At 42.8% G+C, this 22,582-nt stretch overlaps 1 protein-coding gene across 1 annotated transcript; it reads left to right on the forward strand.

Annotated features, from left to right (window-relative positions):
* Positions 1 to 1,093: 1,093 nt before the first annotated feature.
* On the forward strand, positions 1,094 to 19,523 carry PGAM2 (phosphoglycerate mutase 2). The gene is made up of 4 exons (XM_063448544.1): positions 1,094 to 1,190; positions 1,479 to 1,901; positions 13,241 to 13,421; positions 18,206 to 19,523. Exons 2-4 carry the CDS (start codon positions 1,491 to 1,493, stop codon positions 18,373 to 18,375), a joined length of 762 nt encoding a protein of 253 aa, XP_063304614.1. The 5' UTR covers positions 1,094 to 1,190; positions 1,479 to 1,490; the 3' UTR covers positions 18,376 to 19,523.
* The last annotated feature ends 3,059 nt before the right edge of the window (positions 19,524 to 22,582 follow it).

Genomic DNA, 22,582 nt, shown 5'->3' on the forward strand with positions numbered 1-22,582 from the left:
CTCAAAAAGTTCGACAGGGTTTGGGCCCCGTGGGTAGGGAGCGGGATAGGCGATTAAGCGACCGGACGGCCGGGAAACCTTCCCGAGCTCCCGCCTCGGACGCCGAACCATTAGCCCAATCTCACGCCTCGAGATGATGTCTTTTATATATTATACCTTGAGCTCCCAAGCCTTTGTTGTCCCCCATGGCTGTATAGGGCCTAGCCCACAGAGAAGATCCATAGTTATCGTTGGCCAGCAGTATGTTGCACTCTCCCCTCCCTTTACCTCTACCTTACCCTCCCCTTTACTCCCCCACTCTATGATCGTTCTTCTTTCTTCCTTAATCTATCCCCTTTTTTCTCTTTCTACGATCATCTCCATTCATGTCACGTGTCTTTTACTGAGCTTCTTCTATAGTCATACATGCACGACTTCCGCATTGGGAATCGGCATAGCACTTTCCATGTGATCGGTTTGTTAAACCATTCTGATGTTGCAGGGTTGGATTATCCACCCTCGCAGGGGGTTGAGTACGTTGGGCTGTGGACAGACGGGGTATTTAATATGTGCATACACCCTACGTCTCAAAGAGTACGTGTGCTATGTCGGTTCGACAGCTATGTGGAAAATGATTGTTTTGATATTACTGAAAAACTTAAAACCCAAGGCGTGACACCATGATTATCTACTGCCTGCTGGACTATGGCTTAAAGGCTGCCATTCATGGGGATATCGTCAAGATGGACAACTCAGCGATTTAACTGCTTTCTTTATAAACAAGTTACTGTTTTTGACGTCCTTACCTGCGATGTTCTAAGCCATTATTTACTGTTAACTACGGTTGCTTTCTAATTACATGTGGTGTCTTGTCTTGTTATAAATAAAGAATTTAAAAAAAAATTACTTTACAATATACATACTGCTTTTATTAACAAAGATCCCTGATGTATATTTGCCCATTTGTCTAACTGACCTTTAGCTGCTAACCCTTTCATGACCCCTATGAAAGGTCAGGGACAGCTGTCACCAGCGACGGGGAGGGTGATGCTATTTTCAGTGCTCTGCCCCTGTTTCTGCTCCCATTCGTCACCTGTTGCTGCTTTGTGATTGGGTACGAAGTGGAGTGACATTGGGTATATGAGAAGAATGTTCAGAAAGTGATTGAGAGACAATCCAGGGACCAGGACTTCAAGCCGGATCACTCCAAGGTGGGTTATATTAACTCTTTATAGATACATGCACATGATACAGGAAACATTTGCTGCTATTTTTTACTACTCAATCAACTGATAATCCCCTTTACCCAAATACAAAGCAAAGGAAAATATATTATCTATACTGTGCATGACAGCTGCATTGGAGAACAAATCTCATCATTCACAGGTTTTGCTGGCCCATTGAGTATCTTAAGTGCCAAAGGTTGCTGATAGTCAACACTAAAATATACCACCATCTATTTGAAAACATATGGGCTTATTAATTCTTTCTTTTTGCAGATTTTAGGCACCATGCCTCACCGCCTAGTAATCGTTCGTCATGGCGAGAGCTCTTGGAACCAGGAGAACCGCTTCTGTGGTTGGTTTGATGCCGAACTGAGTGAAAAGGGAGTTGAGGAGGCTCGTCGTGGAGCACAAGCTGTACGTGACGCTGGGATGGAGTTTGACATCTGCTACACATCAGTGCTAAAGAGAGCAGTGCGCACACTCTGGTATATCTTGGATGGCATTGACCAGATGTGGTTGCCAGTGGTCAGAACCTGGAGGTTAAATGAGCGACACTATGGGGGTCTCACAGGACTCAACAAAGCAGAGACAGCTGAAAAGCACGGGGAAGAACAGGTGAAGATCTGGAGAAGATCTTATGACATCCCACCACCTCCAATGGGAGAAGACCACCCTTACTACAAGCTTATCAGCAAGGTGAGCACCACATTGTTTACCCTCCGTCACATTGCAAATCTTCATAATGCATAATTATTGATAAGGCAATACAAACTGCTACCATGGTTTTACAACATTTTCATACAACTTCTTATTCTCAATTGCTCTATATTGCATCACACTAAAGGTCCTCTCAGTATTTTTTTAACCATTGTCTCATATAACGTCCCTCATTACATAAATCTTAATTTTGGTCAGTATACCCTCTCAACATAACCTCTATCAATAATGCCTCCTGTTACTCCAGATAACCTCTTCCCATAACCCCTTCTATTACTTAATATAGCCTCTCTGTATCACTCTGTGTAACGACTTTTATTACTCCACATAATCTCTCCCTATAAACCCTCCTATTACTCCACATAACCTATGCTTATAACCTCCTATTTCTCCATATAACCTCTCTCTATAACCCCTCTTATTACCCCATATAATCCCTCCCTATAACCCCTCCTATTTCTCCATATAACCTCTCTCTATAACCCCTCTTATTACCCCATATAACCTCTCTCTATAACCCCTCCTATTACTCCATATAACCTCTCTCTATAACCCCTCCTATTACTCCATATAACCTCTCCCTGTAACCCCTCATATTACTCCATATAACCTCTCTCTATAACCCCTCCTATTACTCCATATAACCTCTTCCTATATTCCCTTCTATTACTCCATATAACCTCTCCCTAAAACCCATCATATTACTCCATATAGCCTCTCTCTATAACCCCTCCTATTACTCCATATAACCTCTCCCTATAACCCCTCCTATTTCTCCATATACCCTCTCTATAACTCCTCCTATTACTCCATATAACCTCTCCCTATAACCCCTCATATTACTCCATATAACCTCTCTCTATAACCCCTCCTATTACTCCATATAACCTCTTCCTATATTCCCTTCTATTACTCCATATAACCTCTCCCTATAAGCCCTAGTATTACTCCATATATCCTCTCTCTATACCCTCCTATTACTCCATATAACCTCTCCCTATAACTCCTCCTATTACTCCATATAACTTCTCCCTATAACGCCTCCTATTACTCCATATAACCTCTCTCTATAACCCCTCCTATTACTCCATATAACCTCTCCCTATAACTCCTCCTATTACTCCATATAACCTCTCTCTATAACCCCTCCTATTACTCCATATAACCTCTCCCTATAAGCCCTATAATTACTCCATATATCCTCTCTCTATACCCTCCTATTACTCCATATAACCTCTCCCTATAACTCCTCCTATTACTCCATATAACCTCTCCATATAACCCCTCCTATTACTCCATATAACCTCTTCCTATAACCCCTCCTATTACTCCATATAACCTCTCCCTATAAGCCCTATAATTACTCCATATATCCTCTCTCTATACCCTCCTATTACTCCATATAACCTCTCCCTATAACTCCTCCTATTACTCCATATAACCTCTCCCTATAACCCCTCCTATTACTCCATATAACCTCTTCCTATAACTCCTCCTATTACTCCATACAACCTCTCCCTATAACTCCTCCTATTACTCCATACTCCATTGCAGAATCTATGTCTCCCAATCAAGTACTTCATTCATCAATATCCAATATCACATACCTGCAAAGTATCCCTATTTAGGAGGGACAGTCTCTATTTTGGGCCCAAGTCCCTCTGCACTCTTTTCTATCCTAATGTTTTATACTAATGTTCCATATTGTTACATCCAGAATTGTGTGCTTAAAACATAAATGTGTTTAAAAAATAGTCTGTGTAAACATTGTTCTAAATTATACATTAGTTGCAAAAAAATTTTTTATTAAATCAACTGCTATTGTTCTCTGTGAAACTATTTTGGAGCAGTTTAACAAAAAAACAAAAAAAAGGACACCTTTACCATAATAAAATGCTGCGAGATCTGATGTAACTTGTCTCCAGCGTAACACTGCCAACCGAGGAAGGATGAATTCTCAGTGATAATAAAGAGGTGCAATTTATCAGTGTGGATACTGAAAGGGTGGTTATGGATGCAGACAAGAGTCCTAGTTTTTGTGTCAAATTGCACCAAAACAGACAGAGAACTGTAGACATACATAAACTCTCTCAATAATCGATCTCGATAATTATCATTTTATTTTCAACTGATATCGATATCTATTGAATATTAGCTTTATTTAATGCCAGTCAAAATTCAAGCAGCTGAACTCCATAAACGGGTCTCCTGATCAAAACAATACCACAGAAAAGTCTGAATTGAAAAAATAGTGAATTAATAATTATTAATATGCATTTTTTTAATGAATAATTATATTGGGTTTAATATGACCCCCATATTAGTACAAGGGAGTTATGATAACTCCTTTATAAAAGCAAGGGAAAGTCTGAAGAGGGGAACTCTGTTGTGGGTGGACATGCAATTGTCATTAAAGGACCACTCTAGGCACCCAGACCACTTCAGCTTAATGAAGTGGTCTGGGTGCCAGGTCCAGCTAGGTTTAACCCTTTTTTATATAAACATAGCAGTTTCAGAGAAACTGCTATGTTTATATAAAGATTAAGCCAGCCTCTAAATCCTCTAGTGGCTGTCTCACTGGCAGCCGCTAGAGGCGCTTGCGTGATTCTCACTGTGAAAATCACAGTGAGAGCACGCAAGCGTCCATAGGAAAGCATTGTAAATGCTTTCCTATGCGACCGGCTGAATGTGCGCGCAGCTCTTGCCGCGCATGCGCATTCAGCCGAAAGGGAGGATCGGAGGCGGAGAGGAGGAGGAGAGCTCCCCGCCCGGCGCTGGAATAAAGGTACGTTTTAACCCTTTCCTCTCCCCAGAGCCGGGCGGGAGGGGGTCCCTGAGGGTGGGGGCACCCTCAGGGCACTATAGTGCCAGGAAAACGAGTATGTTTTCCTGGCACTATAGTGGTACTTTAATACCCACTGAAGGCTATGGGTAAGGGCTGTAAATGGCATGTCTCCCGTTCCTTGTCTTTAATAACCCCTACCCAAAGCCTATGGGTGGGAAGATGGACAATAACATGTCCACGCCATTATTGTCTTTAGTACCCCCACCTGGGTGGGAGCTGGGGGACACACAAGGATGTCCCCACTGTATATAACATAAAATAACCCATGCGCTGCTGTCCATCCCCACAGTATAAAATTTAAGCCTCCATTCAATGTCCACAAATGGGGGCATTGATGGGATCTGTGCAAGGTATCTTCCTCTGTTTTATTTGATTTGCTAGCTTTTTAATTATAGTGGAACAGCCACTGGCTGCTCACTGTTTGGTAGACATGCCACCACCCTCAAAATGGCGAGTGTCGGCACAAGTGAGGTATTAGACCTCTCTTATACTAATAGTTTGGGGGGGTCCGACAAATGTTTTTTAAAAATATTTGCTTGCTGGCCTTTAGTGTTGCCAGTGGAAAAAATAGTAAAAAAACAAAACAAAACATTTAGCAACAACTTTATAATGATAACTTTTTGAAGCACATTCATTGGGTGCTCTGTGCCCAATAAATGGAATTAAACCACCTCAGCCAATATTTTCAAAGTAAAGTACAAGTTCCGGTTGTGGTATTTAATGTGATAATTATCAACTATCAGCTCTAATTTAATCAAGGCCTTCGTTTGATTGAAACATGGATTCTATACAAAGAAGCTTATACTACATTTGGATTTGAAACCGTTAAGTCATCACTAAAACATGACAGTTTGACATCTGTTTATTAGAATATCATTTTTATAATGGAATTTCATTTTCATTATGCAATAATAACAACACTAATTATTAATTAACTAATTATAATCTAGCTGCAAAAGAAGATAGAAGCATTAAGCTATATGTCCATTTTCCCTTTTAATTTGAGTCCAGTTGTCTGTCTCTCTATTTCTGTCAGTGTTTCTCTATGACAGCCTCTTGCTCTCAGTCTTTTTATCTGCCAGTCTCTAACATTATGTCTCACTGTCTCTGTCTGTTGATCTCCATCTCTTTCTTACTATCTAGATCTGTCTCTTTTCTGAGACTGTCTTTATCTCTTCGCCCAAAGCTTTCTCTGTCTCTATTGTCTGAGTAACTTTTCATTATTGTACTTCTCTGTAAACTCCCATCAGTTTGGTATATTCATTTGCTGATTGATACACTAGTTATTGCCTGTATGAGGCACTTATTATTGATGTTACCTCAACCCTGATGTAGGAGTAAATACAAGAAAAACAGACAGGGTAGCTGTGACTCCTAGGAGACCAAACAATCCCACTTTGGTGATGTAATCTCTCTCTTTACTGCTCCATTCTGCATGCCCATCATTAAAAGGATACTATAATGGCAGGAATACAAAGCTGTATTCCTTGCACTATCGCTCACCCTGCCTTCCCCCTTCCTTGCGGCCCCCTCCGCGTTAAATAAAGGGTTAAAAAACATTTATTTACTTACCGTATCCCAGCACTAAGGTCCCTCGGCACAGAGTTGACACTTATCCCCCTCTAACGTCCCGCAACGAGCGGGCGCTAATGCACATGCGTGGCAAATGCCACTCGCGCATTAGACTTCCTTATAGGAAAGCATTGAATCAATGCTTTTCTCTGGTGAAAAAATCTTACGCTGCATGTCCATATGCAAAGCGTGAGGACGTCCAGAGTCAGATACCAGACTAAAGGTCAATTTTGATCCATGTCTGGGAGATAGCCACTGGACGCAGACTTAGTACTGCAAAGTAAACATTGCAGTTTCTCTGGAACTGCAATGTAAACATTACAGCACTAAGTGCAAAAGGGACTCTGCACCCAGACCACTTCAATTAGCTGAAGTGGTCTGGGTGTCTATAGTGTTCCTTTAAAGGATAGATTCCCACATGCTGAAACATTACAGTATATTATGCGTAACAGGATTTTTGAGCTTACACCGTCTCTACACGACATAATGTCCTGGCCATATAGATTTTGTTTGTGCAGGTATATCTTGTGATCCTTCTCATTCCATATGTGCTGGTATAGGTTCAAAAGAATGTGAAGGATTCCAGTGTCGACACTGGGAAGAGATCTAACACATAACTGGTAAATCATACCTAGGCTAGTAACAGCAGAGGAATGAGAAAGGACAGAGAAAGCGGGTTACTGAATGGTCGAGCTGAACTTATGGCATACCGTATGAAAGGTCTTAGATGTCACTTCCATGAGACAAGGAGTGGTGACGGCCTAGATAACCTTGCTCTAGATCAGGGTTTCCCAATAAATTTTTCCTGTGGAACCCTTTGGCATAGTGTATCAACATCATTGAAAACCCGCCCCCCCCTCCCCCACCTCCACCCCCTTGAAAACAAAATTTCAATTGCAACGTTTTTTTAAAAAAAAATGTGTGTGTCAAGGTGTGTATATCTGTGCTTGTATGTGCCAGTTGTATATCTGACACACAGATACACACACAGTGTGTGTGTGTGTGTATCTATCTGTGTGTCAAGCATAGGCGTGTGCACGGGGTGTGCCGGGTGTGCCTGGGCACACCCTAATCCCCGCGGCACGCCTATGTATTGAGACCGGCAGGGGGGATCTCGCTATCCAAACGCCGGCTCTGCTCTCAGCCTCCCTCCCCACCGACCCACATGCAGGGAGGGAGGCAGGAGAGGACCGGCGGAGCTCTTGCCAGCAGCTCCGCCGGGTTCCTCTCGCGAGATCTGAGCGTTGCCGCGGCAACGCTCAGATCTCGCGTGAGTGAACTCTAGCCCTGCGGGGCTAGAGTTCACTCTCCACTGGACCACCAGGGATGGCAGCAGCAGCAGGATCCCCCCTCCCAGGCATAAGGTAAGAAGGGAGGGGGGATAACTGATCTGCCCCCACCTCCACTGGACCACCAGGGAATGTAGCAAGGAAAGATCCCCCCTCCCTACATAAAGTAAGAAGGGAGGGGGGATATTAAGTAATGTACCCCCACCTTCACCCCCTACAATCACCCACACACATACACAGCACCAACACACATACACAACACACACACACACACACATACACAGCACACACACACATACACAGCACCCACAGACATACACAGCACCCACAGACATACACAGCACCCACAGACATACACAGCACCCACAGACATACACAGCACACACAGACATACACAGCACACACACACATACACAGCACACACACACATACACAGCACACAGCACCCACAGGCATACACAGCACACACACACAGCACCCACACACATACACAGCACCCACAGACATACACAGCACCCACAGACATACACAGCACACACACACATACACAGCACACACACACACATACAGCACCCACAGACATACACAGCACACACACACATACACAGCACACATACACAGCACCCACAGACATACACAGCACCAACACACATACACAGCACCCACACACACAGCACCCACACACATACAGCACCCACAGACATACACAGCACCCACAGACATACACAGCACCCACAGACATACACAGCACCCACACACATACACAGCACCCACAGACATACACAGCACCCACAGACATACACAGCACCAACACACATACAGCACCCACACACATACACCATACACAGCACCCACACACATACAGCACCCACACACAAATACAGCACCCTCACACACATTACACAAACAGCACCCTCACACTCACACAGCACACTAACAGTACCCTCACAAACACAAACAGGACCCTAACAAATGCACACACACACACACAGCACACTACCAGTACCCTCACACACAAACAGCACCCTCACACACAGTACATTTACAGCACCCTAACAAGTGCACACACACACACAAATAGCACCCTGACACACAGTACATTCACACCCTCACAAGCACGCACACACAAACACCCCCACCCACATAGTACACTACCAGCACCCTCACACACACATCACACTAACAGCACCCTCACACAGCACACACACAGCTTTGTGTGTGTGTGTATATATATATACATATATACATACATACATACATACATAAACATATATATATATATATATATACGCCGCGTGTGCTTGTGCTTTAGGGTGCACACCCTAATGCAATAGGCTGCGCACGCCTATGGTGTCAAGGTGTGTGTATTTGTGTTTGTATGTGGCAGTGTGTATGAATCTGACACACAGATACACACACTGGCAGATAGTGGCACACAGACACACACACTGACAGATACACACACCTTGACACACAGTGTGTATCTGTGTGTGTGTATGTATGTATCTGTGTGTCAAGGTGTGTGTATTTGTGTTTGTATGTGCCAGTCTGTATGAATCTGGCACACAGATACACACACTGGCAGATAGTGGCACACAGATACACACACTGACAGATACACACACCTTGACACACAGTGTATCACAGTGTATGTATGTATGTATCTATCTGTGTGTCAAGGTGTGTGCGTCTGTTTCAAAGTCTGTGTATCTGTGTTTGTATGTGTCTGTGTATCAAGGTGTGTGTATCTGTGTTTGTATGTGCCAGTATGTATGAATCTGACACACAGATACACACACTGGCAGATAGTGGAACACAGATACACACATTTTAAAACACTGTGTGTATCTGTGTATGTATGTATCTGTGTGTCAAGGTGTGTGTATCTGTGTTTGCATGTGCCAGTGTGTGTCAAGATTTGTATATCTGTGTTTGTATGCGCCAGTGTGTGTATCTGTGTCAGTGTGTATATGTATCTGACACACAGATATGCACACACAATGGCACACAGATACACACTGACACACAGATACACACACCTCGACTCACAAATACACACACACACTCAGATACACACAGTGACATACACACACTTGCACCCACAGATACACACTGACACACTCAGATACACACACAGACAGGCACATACAAACACACTGATACATACTGGCACATACACACACACACACACACTTAGATGCACACAGTGACACATACATAAACCTTGACACAGATACACACACTGACACACACACTCTTTGACACCTTGACTCACAAATACACACACACACTCAGATACACACAGTGACATACACACACTTGCACCCACAGATACACACTGACACACTCAGATACACACACACAGGCACATACAAACACACTGATACATACTGGCACACACACACACACACTTAGATGCACACAGTGACACATACACAAACCTTGACACAGATACACACACTGACACACACACTCTTTGACATGCACACATACACTCTCACTGACAAAAACACACATACACTCTCACTGACAAACACACACTCTTTTACAGACACACATACAAACACATATACACTCTCATTGACAAGAAGTTACATTCTCACTGCCAAACACATACAGTCACTGACAAGCACACAAACAAACTCCCTAACAGACACACATACATTTTTTTTTTCATTTTACTCCATCCAGCCCCCCTACCTTTAGGAGTGCTGGCATGAAGTCCCTGTGGTCCAGTGGGGATGGCTGCAGCTTGGCGGGCGGCGAGGGACAGACAGGTGAGCGGTGGAGGCGGGCGGCGAGGGAGCTCTGATTTCTCTGCTCAGCTCCCTCGCGCTCCTCCTAGTGATGCCGGAGCCGGAGTGACATCATATTCCGGCCCCAGCATCACTGCTGTGCTCGCGAGGGAGCTGAGCAGGGAGATCAGAGCTCACTGCTCCCTTGCCGCCATTTTTTTTTTTGTACATTTTTCGGCGGAACCCCAATTAGTGTTCCGCGGAACCCTAGGATTCCGCGGAACACCAATTGGGAAACGCTGCTCTAGATAAACTAGTCCATTCACTTTCACATATGACTTCATACAGCCATTCACTTCCAAGAAGCACTGCTTGATCAAAGTACACTTCACATAAATATGGGAGCCTTTACCTCTACAAGTCTGAGAATGATATACTGGGATTCTAAAGGTCTATCATGTTTCCATTCTAGCACTCATTTTAACTAATCACCAGACAGCTTTTATGTAGACATTGTACAAATCGCACATATTTTTTCAACACAGTTAACAGCCTAAGAAATGTAATCAAATATCTTCAAAATCTTCAGCCTGAGAAAAAAAATCTCTTTCAGCAAGAAAGGTAAAATATTATAAGTGTACTACGGTACTTGGAATTGAAATGATATTAGTACAGAATCAGTGACCCCTTCCCTGACCACTGTACTAAAGGACCATCTGTGTGTGACATATGTCTCACAAAGATAGACCCCAAAAGGACATGCACATTAGATCAAAAGGGGGATAAATACAAGATTACTTTCTGCTCCCACAATATCTATTAGTAATACACAGTGATGGCAATCAGTGTCTAACCATTATGTCACGTTTCAACATTTTCTCAATGTTAAAACTGTATCATTTGAGTAGCATAGGCCATAGATCACAATTCACTCTTGTTTTTTAATAATGGTTTCTAAACAATGTCCAGTATCATGTGTGTGTGTTTTTTTAACACAATCCAAAAATGTCTTAGCTAGTAATATGGCTGAACTTATGACGATTCCAACATGTAGAGATTGTAAAGTTAATAACAAATAAAATGTCGATTTTGGGGACTATGCAATTACATCATAGTAGTGATGATAGATGACGTGTACCAATTGCCTACTGTTTTCTAGCTTAACAATTATGTGTTGTATGTTTCCCCTATAAGCTTATTCAAATCTGATGTTTTGGATAATTCCCTTCCTCTTTTTATTCCCAAAACAACAACAACAACCATTTCTAGGGTTATGTATATAGAGTTATCATATCCACCATTTTTTTTCAGGGACACATATCAAGTATACATATTGATGGGCAGCACATTAAAAGGGTTGCCCTGTAGTATGTAGAATTCAGAAGAAAGTAAATACTATTAAGTAATTAGGCAATGTAGAATCCTGCAGAATATGCATTATACATACTGCAGGGCAACCCTTGTCATGGGTTATTATAAATATGACAAAATGATATGTGTCCCTAAAAAACATGGTGGATCTGTTAACCCTCTCTATATATGGTGATACACAACTCCAAATTACAATTTAATCTGAGTATTACAACTAACCTCAATCTTCATAGGCATGTTCTCTTTATACGCCAGTTGATTTCCAATTCAGGTTTTAAAGTGAATCAATAGAGTCCCAGGAGTGACAACATGCCTACAAGCCATTCTTTGAACATACTTCCATCATGCCACTAATCTGCAGAGATCACAGCAGTATTACAAACCTTCCATGGACAGGATCATTGCATCAGCTCCTAAATATTGATCTAGTAATAAGAATTGCCTCCATACATATACCTGCTAGGCAAATAAAAAGTATGGCAAACATTACTGGCCCTATCAGCAGAGAAACACAATCTATAATTACGCCATTTCTCTTGGCACATATATATCTGTCTCTGATAAAGTGCCCATGAGGCACGAAACGTGTAAGCATCATCATGATTATTCCTACCCTCTGCTGTACAGTCTCAGTCAAGTATTTTAAAAGAAGAAATAAAGGTAAAAATATTTTTTTTATGTATTTGCACAGTCTGGGTGTTTATATTTCCATGTTTAATCGGCTGTCCTGATTGTGAACATATATCCAGTCTTCCACATCTCCGGAGAAATCATTGTTAAATGACACATTTCCTAATCACTCTGCATCAGCATTTGCTTTTTTCTATTCAAGGGACAAAAATAATTAAAGCTGCAATTAATACTGCAAGGGGAAGGTAGCTCTCCCTTCCCTCATGCCTCTCTCCAATGCTGGTAGTTTTTTGCTTTTTTTTAAAAAAGAACCCTCCCTCCACTTGCCTGCCCAGAGCACGTGCATGCACGCCGAGTTGGCAATTGGTCCAATCATAGGCTTCTGTTCCTGTGATTGGATTGTGTGCGGACCAATTGACCTCAGGAGGGGGTGGGACCGCATCCATAGTGCCCAACAGGACATTTGACACAGAAAAGGCCAGCAGCTTCAAATTGTTAAAGTACCCCTTAAATACTAACAGATAAAAAATTGAAAGTACATAATATATAGGGAATTGTTGAGAAGGAAATCATACACGAGGATATACAATGGGCCAAGAAATGGATTTTGGCAAGGCAGATGGGTAAGCTCTATGAATAGTGATGAGAATTTGATTTGGAGGCTGTACTGAGATGACGGTTTCTTGTATAATTTGAACTGAATTCACATTTAGATTTATACATGACACAAGACTGTACACCTAGGTTAGGAAAAAGTAAATAAAACCTAATAAAGTCACAGAACAAAGAAGAAGGCAAAATATAAGCCATGTAATATTATTTTGAATGTATGTCTATCTGATCCATAATTGCACTAAACCATCCTCTCACCCTTAGGACCGGCGTTACGCATCTCTTACACCAGCCGAGCTGCCCTCTTGTGAAAGTTTGAAGGACACTATTGCCCGCGCCCTCCCCTTTTGGAATGATGTGATTGCCCCACAGATCCGCGCTGGGAAGAGAGTGCTGATCGCTGCACATGGCAATAGCCTGAGGGGCATTGTCAAGCACTTGGAAGGTGAGAACTGATTTTATGGGTGCACAACCATCTGGCTCTCAGTTCTCAATGACTTACATTCCCACAGTTCGGTGATCATGATCTGTGCATGTAATGAGTACCCAATAATGTATTACAAACCCAGAAAATTCCAGTGTTGCTGCTTCAAATTCACAACGCATGAAGGATAAATTTTCAACATATATAGCCTGCCAGCTGAGGTGTACCCAGTCACCTCACGGTCATTCTAACATTAAAGATGGCTATTAATAGACTGTGCTGCATCGCTGATAATGAGGTCAAGGCAGTTAACAGAACAAATATAGAATTAAAGGATATGTAAAGATAAATTACACAGGAGTCCTGACCCATCTATTCTTAAAATATCTTATGAAAATGAATTTCGAGCTTTCTTACGGAATGAATGTGCTGATGGTGTCCTGCAGAGTAAAATGGCACTCTCCACATAAAGAGATTGGCTAAAACGACAGGACATGCCCTAACGTTGAGAGAGGGCTAGGTTTTTTGTTTTTTAAGGTCATCATAAAATGTTCACTTCATGCACAGTATTGATTATTCCTATACAGCTAATGTTTCTGTTTCATCTCCTCCCTCCCCTCCTGCCTGTTCCCAGACAGTCAGCTGACTGGATAAGTTACTGTGACCTTTTAATATGACCTTACAATGACATTTCCCAAAATTATCCCATCCTAAATGCTTGCGCACTGCAGGGTTTGGAGAGCCACATTATGCCACCGATCAGCTATCAGTCACCCACTAACCTTAATCTCTCATCAGCAAGTAGATGAGAATGATAGGAATTGTAGTCCATATCAGCTTCAGAGACAAGATAAGCTAATTCCTTTATCTTGGGATTTATTTGCTAAATGCTGAGTTGGAAACTGAATCAAATCTCTCATATATCACAGTTGCAGATTTTTTTCTCAGATCAACCGTAATATTTTTAACTAGCTGTTCACTGAATATACTCTTTAGTCTTCTTCCTATTGCAGCTTCAATTACATTTTAATCACCCTTTTTCAAAAAACAACTCTATGCATTCTTCCAAATCTGCAAATTTCTCTCATTTTTCTGCTGCTGTCTTTGGCCTTGATTTAATATTTTTGGATAGAATTTTCAAATACCGTAATCAAAACTTTTCAAATGATTTAACTACAAACACCCCCACATACTTTAATGGTGACTTCTGTAGATAAATCATTTGAAAAGTTATTGTAACATATTGTGATAATTGAAAAGGCTTATTCAAAAATATTAAATCAAGGCATTTGTTAGTAATTAAACACCTCTACATTACCCCATTTACATATCTCTCATCCCTTGCACTTTCTATTTACTTATCTATAAAATCTTTACCAGGAAATAATACATTAGGGTTGCTCTCCTTTTTAAAGAGTTACCCTATGCACCACGGCCAATTTTGCTCATGTAGTGGTTATGGTGTTTTTCTATCATCCAGTTTTTTTTAAAACATTTTTTTTAAATAGTTGGACAAAATCTCTTCCAACACCTATAGCCAGTCCAATTGTAACTGGATGGAAAATGCTGGAAGTACAATATAGCATTGATGACATAAATCTGTCCAACCTTGGACAGCATTAATACGCTTAAAGGGACACTAAAGGCACCCAGACCACTTCATCTCATTAAATTGTCCATGTCCCCTCAACCCTGCAATGTTAAAGGGACTCTCCAGTGCCAGGAAAACAAACCCATTTTCCTGGCACTGCAGAATCCTGCAGTGCCACTCTCCCTCCCACCCCATCCCATGTTATTGAAGGGGTTAAAACCCCTTCAGTGACTTACCTGAATCCAGCGCCGATGTCCGAGGTCAGGCTCCGCCCACACTCCTCCCCCGCCAACATCAGTCGGGGAGAAACCTAATGCACATGAGCGGCAATGGCCACGCGCGCGCATTAGACCTCCCCATAGGAAAGCCTTATTCAATGCTTTCCTATGAGGATTTCGGCAACGCTGGAGGTTCTCATGCATAGCGTGAGGATGTCCAGCGTCGTTTAAAACTATTTTCATGTCTAATAGACAGCCTCTAATAGACAGCCACTAGAGGAGGACTTAACCCTGCAAGGTAATTATTGCAGTTTATAAAAACTGCAATAATTACACTTGCAGGGTTAAAGGTGATGGGAGATGACACCCAGACCACTCCAATGGGCAGAAGTGGTCTGGGTGCCTGGAGTGTCCCTTTAATTATTGCAGTTTCTGATGAACTGCAATAATTACATTGCAGGGTTAAGACTGTCTAATTGACAGCCACTAGAGGCACTTCCTGCTTGTTAGGTAAACTTTGGTTGCCTAACTGACACTGGACGTCCTCATGCTCTGCCTGAGGATATTCAGCTTAAGAAAAATCCCCATAGGAAATCATTGCTTTCCTATGGGGAGGGCCTAATTCACTCGCTAGTAAGTACAGTAAGGGTTTATTAACCCATACACTACAGGGGTGGGGGAGCGAAGGAGATATAGTGCTAGGAATACAACGTTGTATTCCTAGTACTATAGTATCCTTTTACGAACCTTGGGCTAAACTAATCTCAGTATTCTCTGTTTATCACTGCTGTTGAGAATTTAACAGATTTGTATGGATCATGTAAAGGTGTCATTTCTGAATTACCCATGCAGTTACAGAGATGGCTAGCTGTGGGTGCCCCGTAGAACCAAGATTTTCATTAAATCACTTCAAAATAGTTTGACAGAAACCAAGGAAACAGTCACTGTACACTTATAGCATCATAACAACTACAATTAGCTGTAAGTATGCCCTTTAAGGACATTCTAAAGGGCATGCTAAAATGCATTGTTACACATTTATATAGACAGTCCATATTTAGAAGGGACAGTCCCTATTTTGGGCCCAAATTCCTAATGTCCCTCTATTCTAGAAGCTCCATTTTGCTGGTGTGTCTGATTGCATAACAGAGCTCCACAGTAATAATATGTGTCTTTAAACTGCAATAAATGTGTTTAGAAATCAGTCTGTGTAAATAAGATGCATTGTTATTATTCTAAATCACATTTAAGTAGTATAAATTGTTATTAGTAAGTCACAGTTCCCCTGACCACACCCCCATGCACAACCCTACAATTAAAGTGTCCCACTTTGTAAATTTGGAATGTTGAGAGGCATGTAACTGCATCATCTCACTAAAGTGGTTATAGTGTCTGGAGTCCCCTAACACAAGCCTTCCATTCGGCATTAAATCTTTTTTAATATTTTAACGATAAACAAGAGTTCCCAGCAGCCCAACCCCAATGTGCTTCTTGTGCTAATAAGGAAGCATTAGCTTGGGCAGCAACGGGTAGCTGTGATTGACAAAGAGTGCTAGTGTTTAGCCTATCACAGCACCCAGTGCATGGTATGAATTTGTATGGCTGGAGTGTAATCTTTGCCTTAGCCATACATCTAGTGGACGTTGGTCTGTGAGTGGACAGGGACCCTAACTTATTGTTAAACGCCTCGAAAAATGATTAAACACTGAATGGAGGGACATTACCAGAAGATTCCAGGCACTATATCCAATTCAATGAGATTACATTATTATAGTGCTTAGGGTGTCCCTTAAGCTCGCTGTACTGGTTATGATTCCTGTAGTACCCTGGTCTCGTTTACCAGAAATAAGGCAAACCGTTGTGCAAACAGGATGTCTGCAGGGCTCGGACTGTTTTCTTATGGTCAGCAATGACATCCAGTTTCTGCAGAGCTGCAGAAGCCGATACCGTCGGCCATTAATCGACTGAGAGCATCAGCTGACTGCTCAATGCCTATTAACACAAAGGAATATCCGCTGCAAAGACACTGCCGTAGGTAGAGTTACACTAAGTGTTAAAGCTCAATATGTGCAGCATTGCAAAGCAAAACGCTGCACACAAAGACTCCAGGCACCATGACTCCTTTAAATGACTAAAATGATCATGGTGTTTGGAGTAACCCTTTAAAAAGGTGTACATACACTTCAATTACACGTTACCATAAACTGCAGCTGTTTTTTCATAGAATAATGCAGACACTCCATGGCCTTTACATTGGTGGTAGATTTGATATTTTCTAGAAGGTTATTCCATATTTGTGGAGCTCTGTAGGGGCCCTCTAATGCCAGGTGGCTCTGTTACTATTCTTGGTGACATTTCCCATTTCAAGATGCCCTATATAAATATCCTTGAATATCCTCCTCAGCTGCTCATTTCTGTCCAGTTCCCCTCTCATCCTGCCACCCGGTGGCTATTTAAAGTACTGCACCATATTTCAGTACTAATACTAAAACAAAATGCTTACAGACTTGTTATTATAATTATTGGTCTTTTTTCAATGTTCAATGTGTTCATCATATTACAATGTTTGTATGGCTTATAATAATTTATAAAGGATAAAATAGTGTGTGAATTAGAATAGTATCGTAATGATGAAAAATATGTCTGTGCTTCGGTACACTGTCCTTATAATGGCTTTAATTGTAGGCTATTATGTGATGCACTCTATCATCATTAACTGATGCTAAAGGCTTGTTGCCTTATAAATTAATGGACTTTAGGATGAAGTAGTCAAACTGGAATTTTTTCTCTCAGGAAGATATATTTCCAGCTATTTGATGTTAAATGTGCAATTCCTTGGTTATTTCATATCAAATCAAGTGTTAGTTAATAACCCTCCCTGACTATGAATACAGAATGTTAGACAAATCTTTCTCTAGATGTTTCACTCCAAATTACACCCCCCCTCCCCCCCCCCCCCCCTGACTGTAGCTTAACAGCTCTTTTACATTCTGCAGGGATGTCTGACGCTGCCATCATGGAACTTAATCTCCCCACTGGAATCCCTATTGTGTACGAGCTGGATGACAACCTGAAGCCAACTAAACCCATGGCTTTCCTGGGAGATGAAGAGACAGTGAAAAAAGCAATGGAAGCTGTGGCTGCCCAGGGCAAAGCCAAGAAATAGGCTGATTTTGATCTGTAGCAATAACACAGGTTGATGGACACATGGGCAGAAACAAGGCCATGCAAAGAGATCGAAACCTGGATTAAAGGGAAAATCTGGTCACATTGCATTGGGAGGGTATACATATATATGGACAGGAAAATGTGCGCAAGGGAACAAGGTGGCACATTGTATAAAGACAAAACTATATAAGGGATTGTGAGATCACAGAGAAAGAACAAACACAGAAACAATTAAACTTTCCTTATAATTCTTAGAACAGGCAGTTTCTGTGTTTGTGACGGAAAGCTCAGTCTCACACACTGTTAACATAAGCTCCTGACCTAATTATTACACGTAGGGCTGTCAAAAATAAAATAAAACAAAAACTCCTGTTAAATCTCAACAATTTGGAGACAAGAAAAATGTGGGAAGGTAAATTCTCTAATTTGATCACGCACAGGAATCTACCAGGACACATCCTAAAACTGGATCCTACCTTCATTGTGCTCTAAAGTTTCCTAAATCATGAGATGTATGACTTGTTAGTAATTAAACACACCTTGTGTAGCAATGAACATGATTCCATGCACAATCGCATGTCTCCTTACTTTGGTTCTTATGGTTATTGTTTTCTGTGATTCTTAAAAATATCACACAATCTTTTACTGTCCCCATACACACACACATATTCTGTCCTAGTAATAACACACATTCTTCCCTGTTAATTTATACAAACATTTATCCTTTTGGCACAATGCATTTGTGTTAGTGTTACATCCCCCAAAATATCTTATTAGCTAAACACAAATATTCTGCACTAGTGAGTTACACACATTCTGTCCAATGAATTGTGCCGTATGTTCATATATTGTTAGAGTTTTGACAAACAAATCATCGATACTAGTGATTACAAATTGCCCTAGTGACCAAACACATGTTCTGCCCTAGTGATCCACACACAATGTTCTATTAAGCATAGTCTTAGTGGTCACATATATAATCTTAGTGGTCATCTTTTAGTGATTTGAAATAATCCTAATGATCACAGACTGTACTGGTGATGTATCAATTTAATTATGTTCTAGAAAAATATATTTTGATTCTATTTCTCTCATTAAACCTTACATCATGTATTTATGTCCCAATAAACAAGAACTACAGCCAAATGTGTGTGTGGTTATTTGTATGTGTGTATACCATTTTAAGGCATTATGTTTCATTCTGTGAGGAACGAATTCTGACAACCACAAATAATAGATAGGCATTACTTGTCCTGTGGATGAGCCATTCAGATAAGTTATAGCTTTTATATAATGCCTTCTCGTTATCTATGAAAATTAATTGTATGCTTGTATGCATTCCATATGTTAAAGTGCACTTGTCAAGCAAATAACATGTACTGTGAAGGATCATTCAACTCTTTCTCTCTAGAAGTCTTTGCCAGTATCTCCTTTTAGGTTAATTTTGATTTTATAGAAGAACAGAGAGCCAGACAACTCAGAAAGTACCTCCCTGGAAATCTTAAGGAAGGGAGGACATGACTGCTGGCAGGGATAAGGGGTTGGGTTATAGGGGATACATTGTGGCACATGGGGGGCATAAAAATGGGGAAAAATGGGAGGGTACTCACCAGTTCCCCGGGCAGAGGTGTGGTGAGTGGTTGCATTGCGCTAGCGTGCCAGGGACTGGGGCCCAAGATCAGTCTAGTGAGTGTTTGCGCCTGCTTAGGACCCTAGTGGCCAGTTTTCCTTCACACCTTACTGGGGTACAGGGATTCCCAGGGCAGGCTGAGGTTCAGGGGCAGGGATGTTCCCAAACCCCTAGGGGTCAGCCTTCTGGGGCTTTTCGTGCAGGTTCGGTGGGATGTGATCTTGCACCGTTAGGTTTGCATGTCCCTATGGACACGCAAGACAAAATATGTAGAGGTGAGTATGTGGATCTGCTGTCCTTGGTCTCTCCTGACAAGGATTCCGTGGACAGACCGCGCCGTGGAGAGGTTCCAGAGGGGGAAAAAGGTAAGCAGATACCCAGAACCTTTGGCAATTGGTTGCAAGGGTTTAACATATTTGCCAGTATCCTGGTGCGCCGTTTCCCAGATAAGGCTCCTGCCCTGTTTGGGTATTTGGACCTAATTTGGGGAGCGTATAAAATCTATGGCGGTCAATGCTGGTATCGGTATGACCAGCAATTCCGACAAAAATTGGCGGTGTGCCCGGGGATGGATTTCAGCGTTCAGGATGGCAGTCTCTGGCTGTTAATTATGACTCCCAGTAGACCATCCCCCTTTCCCGGGCCTGCCGGAGGGACCTCCGGCTCCTCTGCGGGGCAAAGAAAAGGCGTATGTTGGCTCTTTAACGAGAGCCTATGCCGCTGGTTCAGCTCCTGTAGGTTCCGCCATGAATGTGCACACTGCGGGGGAGCTCACCCAGCTGTGCGCTGCTTCAGGAAGGGGAAGCCAGGGTCTGGAAAGGGTCCATCTCGAGACGACATATCTAGGGGAGAGGACGCCGGTGGACGCCCGAAGGATGCGCCCGTGGCTCGCCCGGTATCATAGGGGTCGCGATGCGCAGACATTGTTTGACGGGTTTCAGGTAGGTTTCTGGATCCCTTTTGTTCCCTCTTCCTCGCCTCTGTTTGCGGACAATCTCCGCTCGGTTAAGGGCAAGGAAGATATTTTACAGGAAAAATTGCAGGTTGAGGTGCAGGCGGGTCGCATGGCTGGCCCATTTCTTGCTCCTCCCTTTCCTAACTTACGTGTTTCCCCTCTGGGCTTGGTTCCCAAAAAAGGACCCAGGTTCCTTTCGGTTGATCCAACACCTGTCCTATCCGTCCGGTCAATCGGTAAATGATGCCATTGGCAAGGACATTTGTCGAGTGCGATATGCCTCGTTTGATAGGGCTTTGCAGTTGGTTCGCCGGGCCGGTCACGGTGCTTTGTTGGCGAAGTCTGACATAGCGTCAGCTTTCCGTCTTTTGCCGGTTCATCCCTCCTGTTTTCACCTATTAGGATGTTTTTTTCAAGGGGTTTTTTACTACGACATGTGTTTACCCATGGGTTGTTCTATTTCTTGTTTTTATTTTGAAATGTTTTCCTGTTTTCTGGATTGGGTAACAAGGCAGGAGGCGGGTCTGGTATCGGTTACTCATTACTTGGATGATTTTCTTTTCGTTGGCCCTCCGGGTTCGGGTGAGTGTGAGCGGCTTTTAAACACATTTAGGGCAGTCATGGGATACTTCGGGGTCCCCGTCGCGGAGGCTAAGACGGTGGGTCCGGTTCAGGTCCTGTCGTTTTTAGGGATTGAGATCGACTCTGTCGGTATGGTTTTCCGGCTGCCAGATGAAAAGTTGTCGGTCCTCTTGAGGCTGATTGACCTGGTTCGTGGGGCGAGGAAGGTTCAGTTGCGACAAATGCAGGTGCTCCTGGGGCACTTGGCTTTCGCGTGCCGAGTTCTTCCCATGGGACGTGCGTTCTGCAGGCGCCTTTCTCTGTCCACGGTAGGGGTTCGGGAGCCTTTTCATTTTATCCGAGTCACGAGGCGGCTGCGCGCGGACCTCCAGGTGTGGAGCTCCTTTTTGGAGCGATACAATGGACGCTCCTGTTGGTTGCTGGAGGCGGCGTCTAACGCAGAGTTGAACCTTTTCACGGATGCGTCCAGTTCCGTGGGGTTTGGGGCATACTTTCAGGGTCAGTGGTGCGCAGAGGCATGGCCGGCACACTGGCTGGGCTTGGATGTTATGCGCAACCTGACGTTTTTAGAGCTGTTTCCCATCGTGGTATCTTTGGAGCTCTGGGGGGAGGATCTAGGCAACCGGACAGTGGTTTTTCACACGGACAATATGAGTGTTGTCCATGTGATTAACCATTCAACCGCCAGTTCCCCTCCTGTTCTTGCGCTCCTGCGACGGTTGGTTCTTCTTTCATTAAAGTTTAATGTTTGGATAAAAGCTTGTCATGTTCCGGGTGTTCATAACGTGGTAGCTGACTCTCTTTCTCGGTTTCAGTGGGACCGTTTTCGGGAGTCGGCTCCAGCCGCGGAGGCAGTGGGTATCCGATGCCCGGTTTCCTTATGGGAGATCGATTTGGAGGATTGAGAGGCTTGGTGTCGGACTCCTTAGCTGACTCTTCCTGGAAGGCATATCAAGCCGTCTGGCGGACATGGCTCTCCTCATTTTCGCAGAGCCTGGTGTTGGGGTCGGAGTCCGGGCGATTGGAGGCGACTTTAAT

Source organism: Pelobates fuscus, chromosome 3, assembly GCF_036172605.1.
Source record: "Pelobates fuscus isolate aPelFus1 chromosome 3, aPelFus1.pri, whole genome shotgun sequence".
Taxonomy (NCBI): domain Eukaryota; kingdom Metazoa; phylum Chordata; class Amphibia; order Anura; family Pelobatidae; genus Pelobates; species Pelobates fuscus.

What these genes read in the sequence shown, in the direction of transcription:
- PGAM2 (XM_063448544.1), top strand. Translation starts at nt 1,491, where the DNA reads ATGCCTCACCGCCTAGTAATCGTTCGTCATGGCGAGAGCTCTTGGAAC. An exon ending in ACTACAAGCTTATCAGCAAG is followed by an intron (nt 1,902 to 13,240) that starts GTGAGCACCACA and finishes TCTCACCCTTAG; the next exon opens with GACCGGCGTTACGCATCTCT. An exon ending in CATTGTCAAGCACTTGGAAG is followed by an intron (nt 13,422 to 18,205) that starts GTGAGAACTGAT and finishes TACATTCTGCAG; the next exon opens with GGATGTCTGACGCTGCCATC.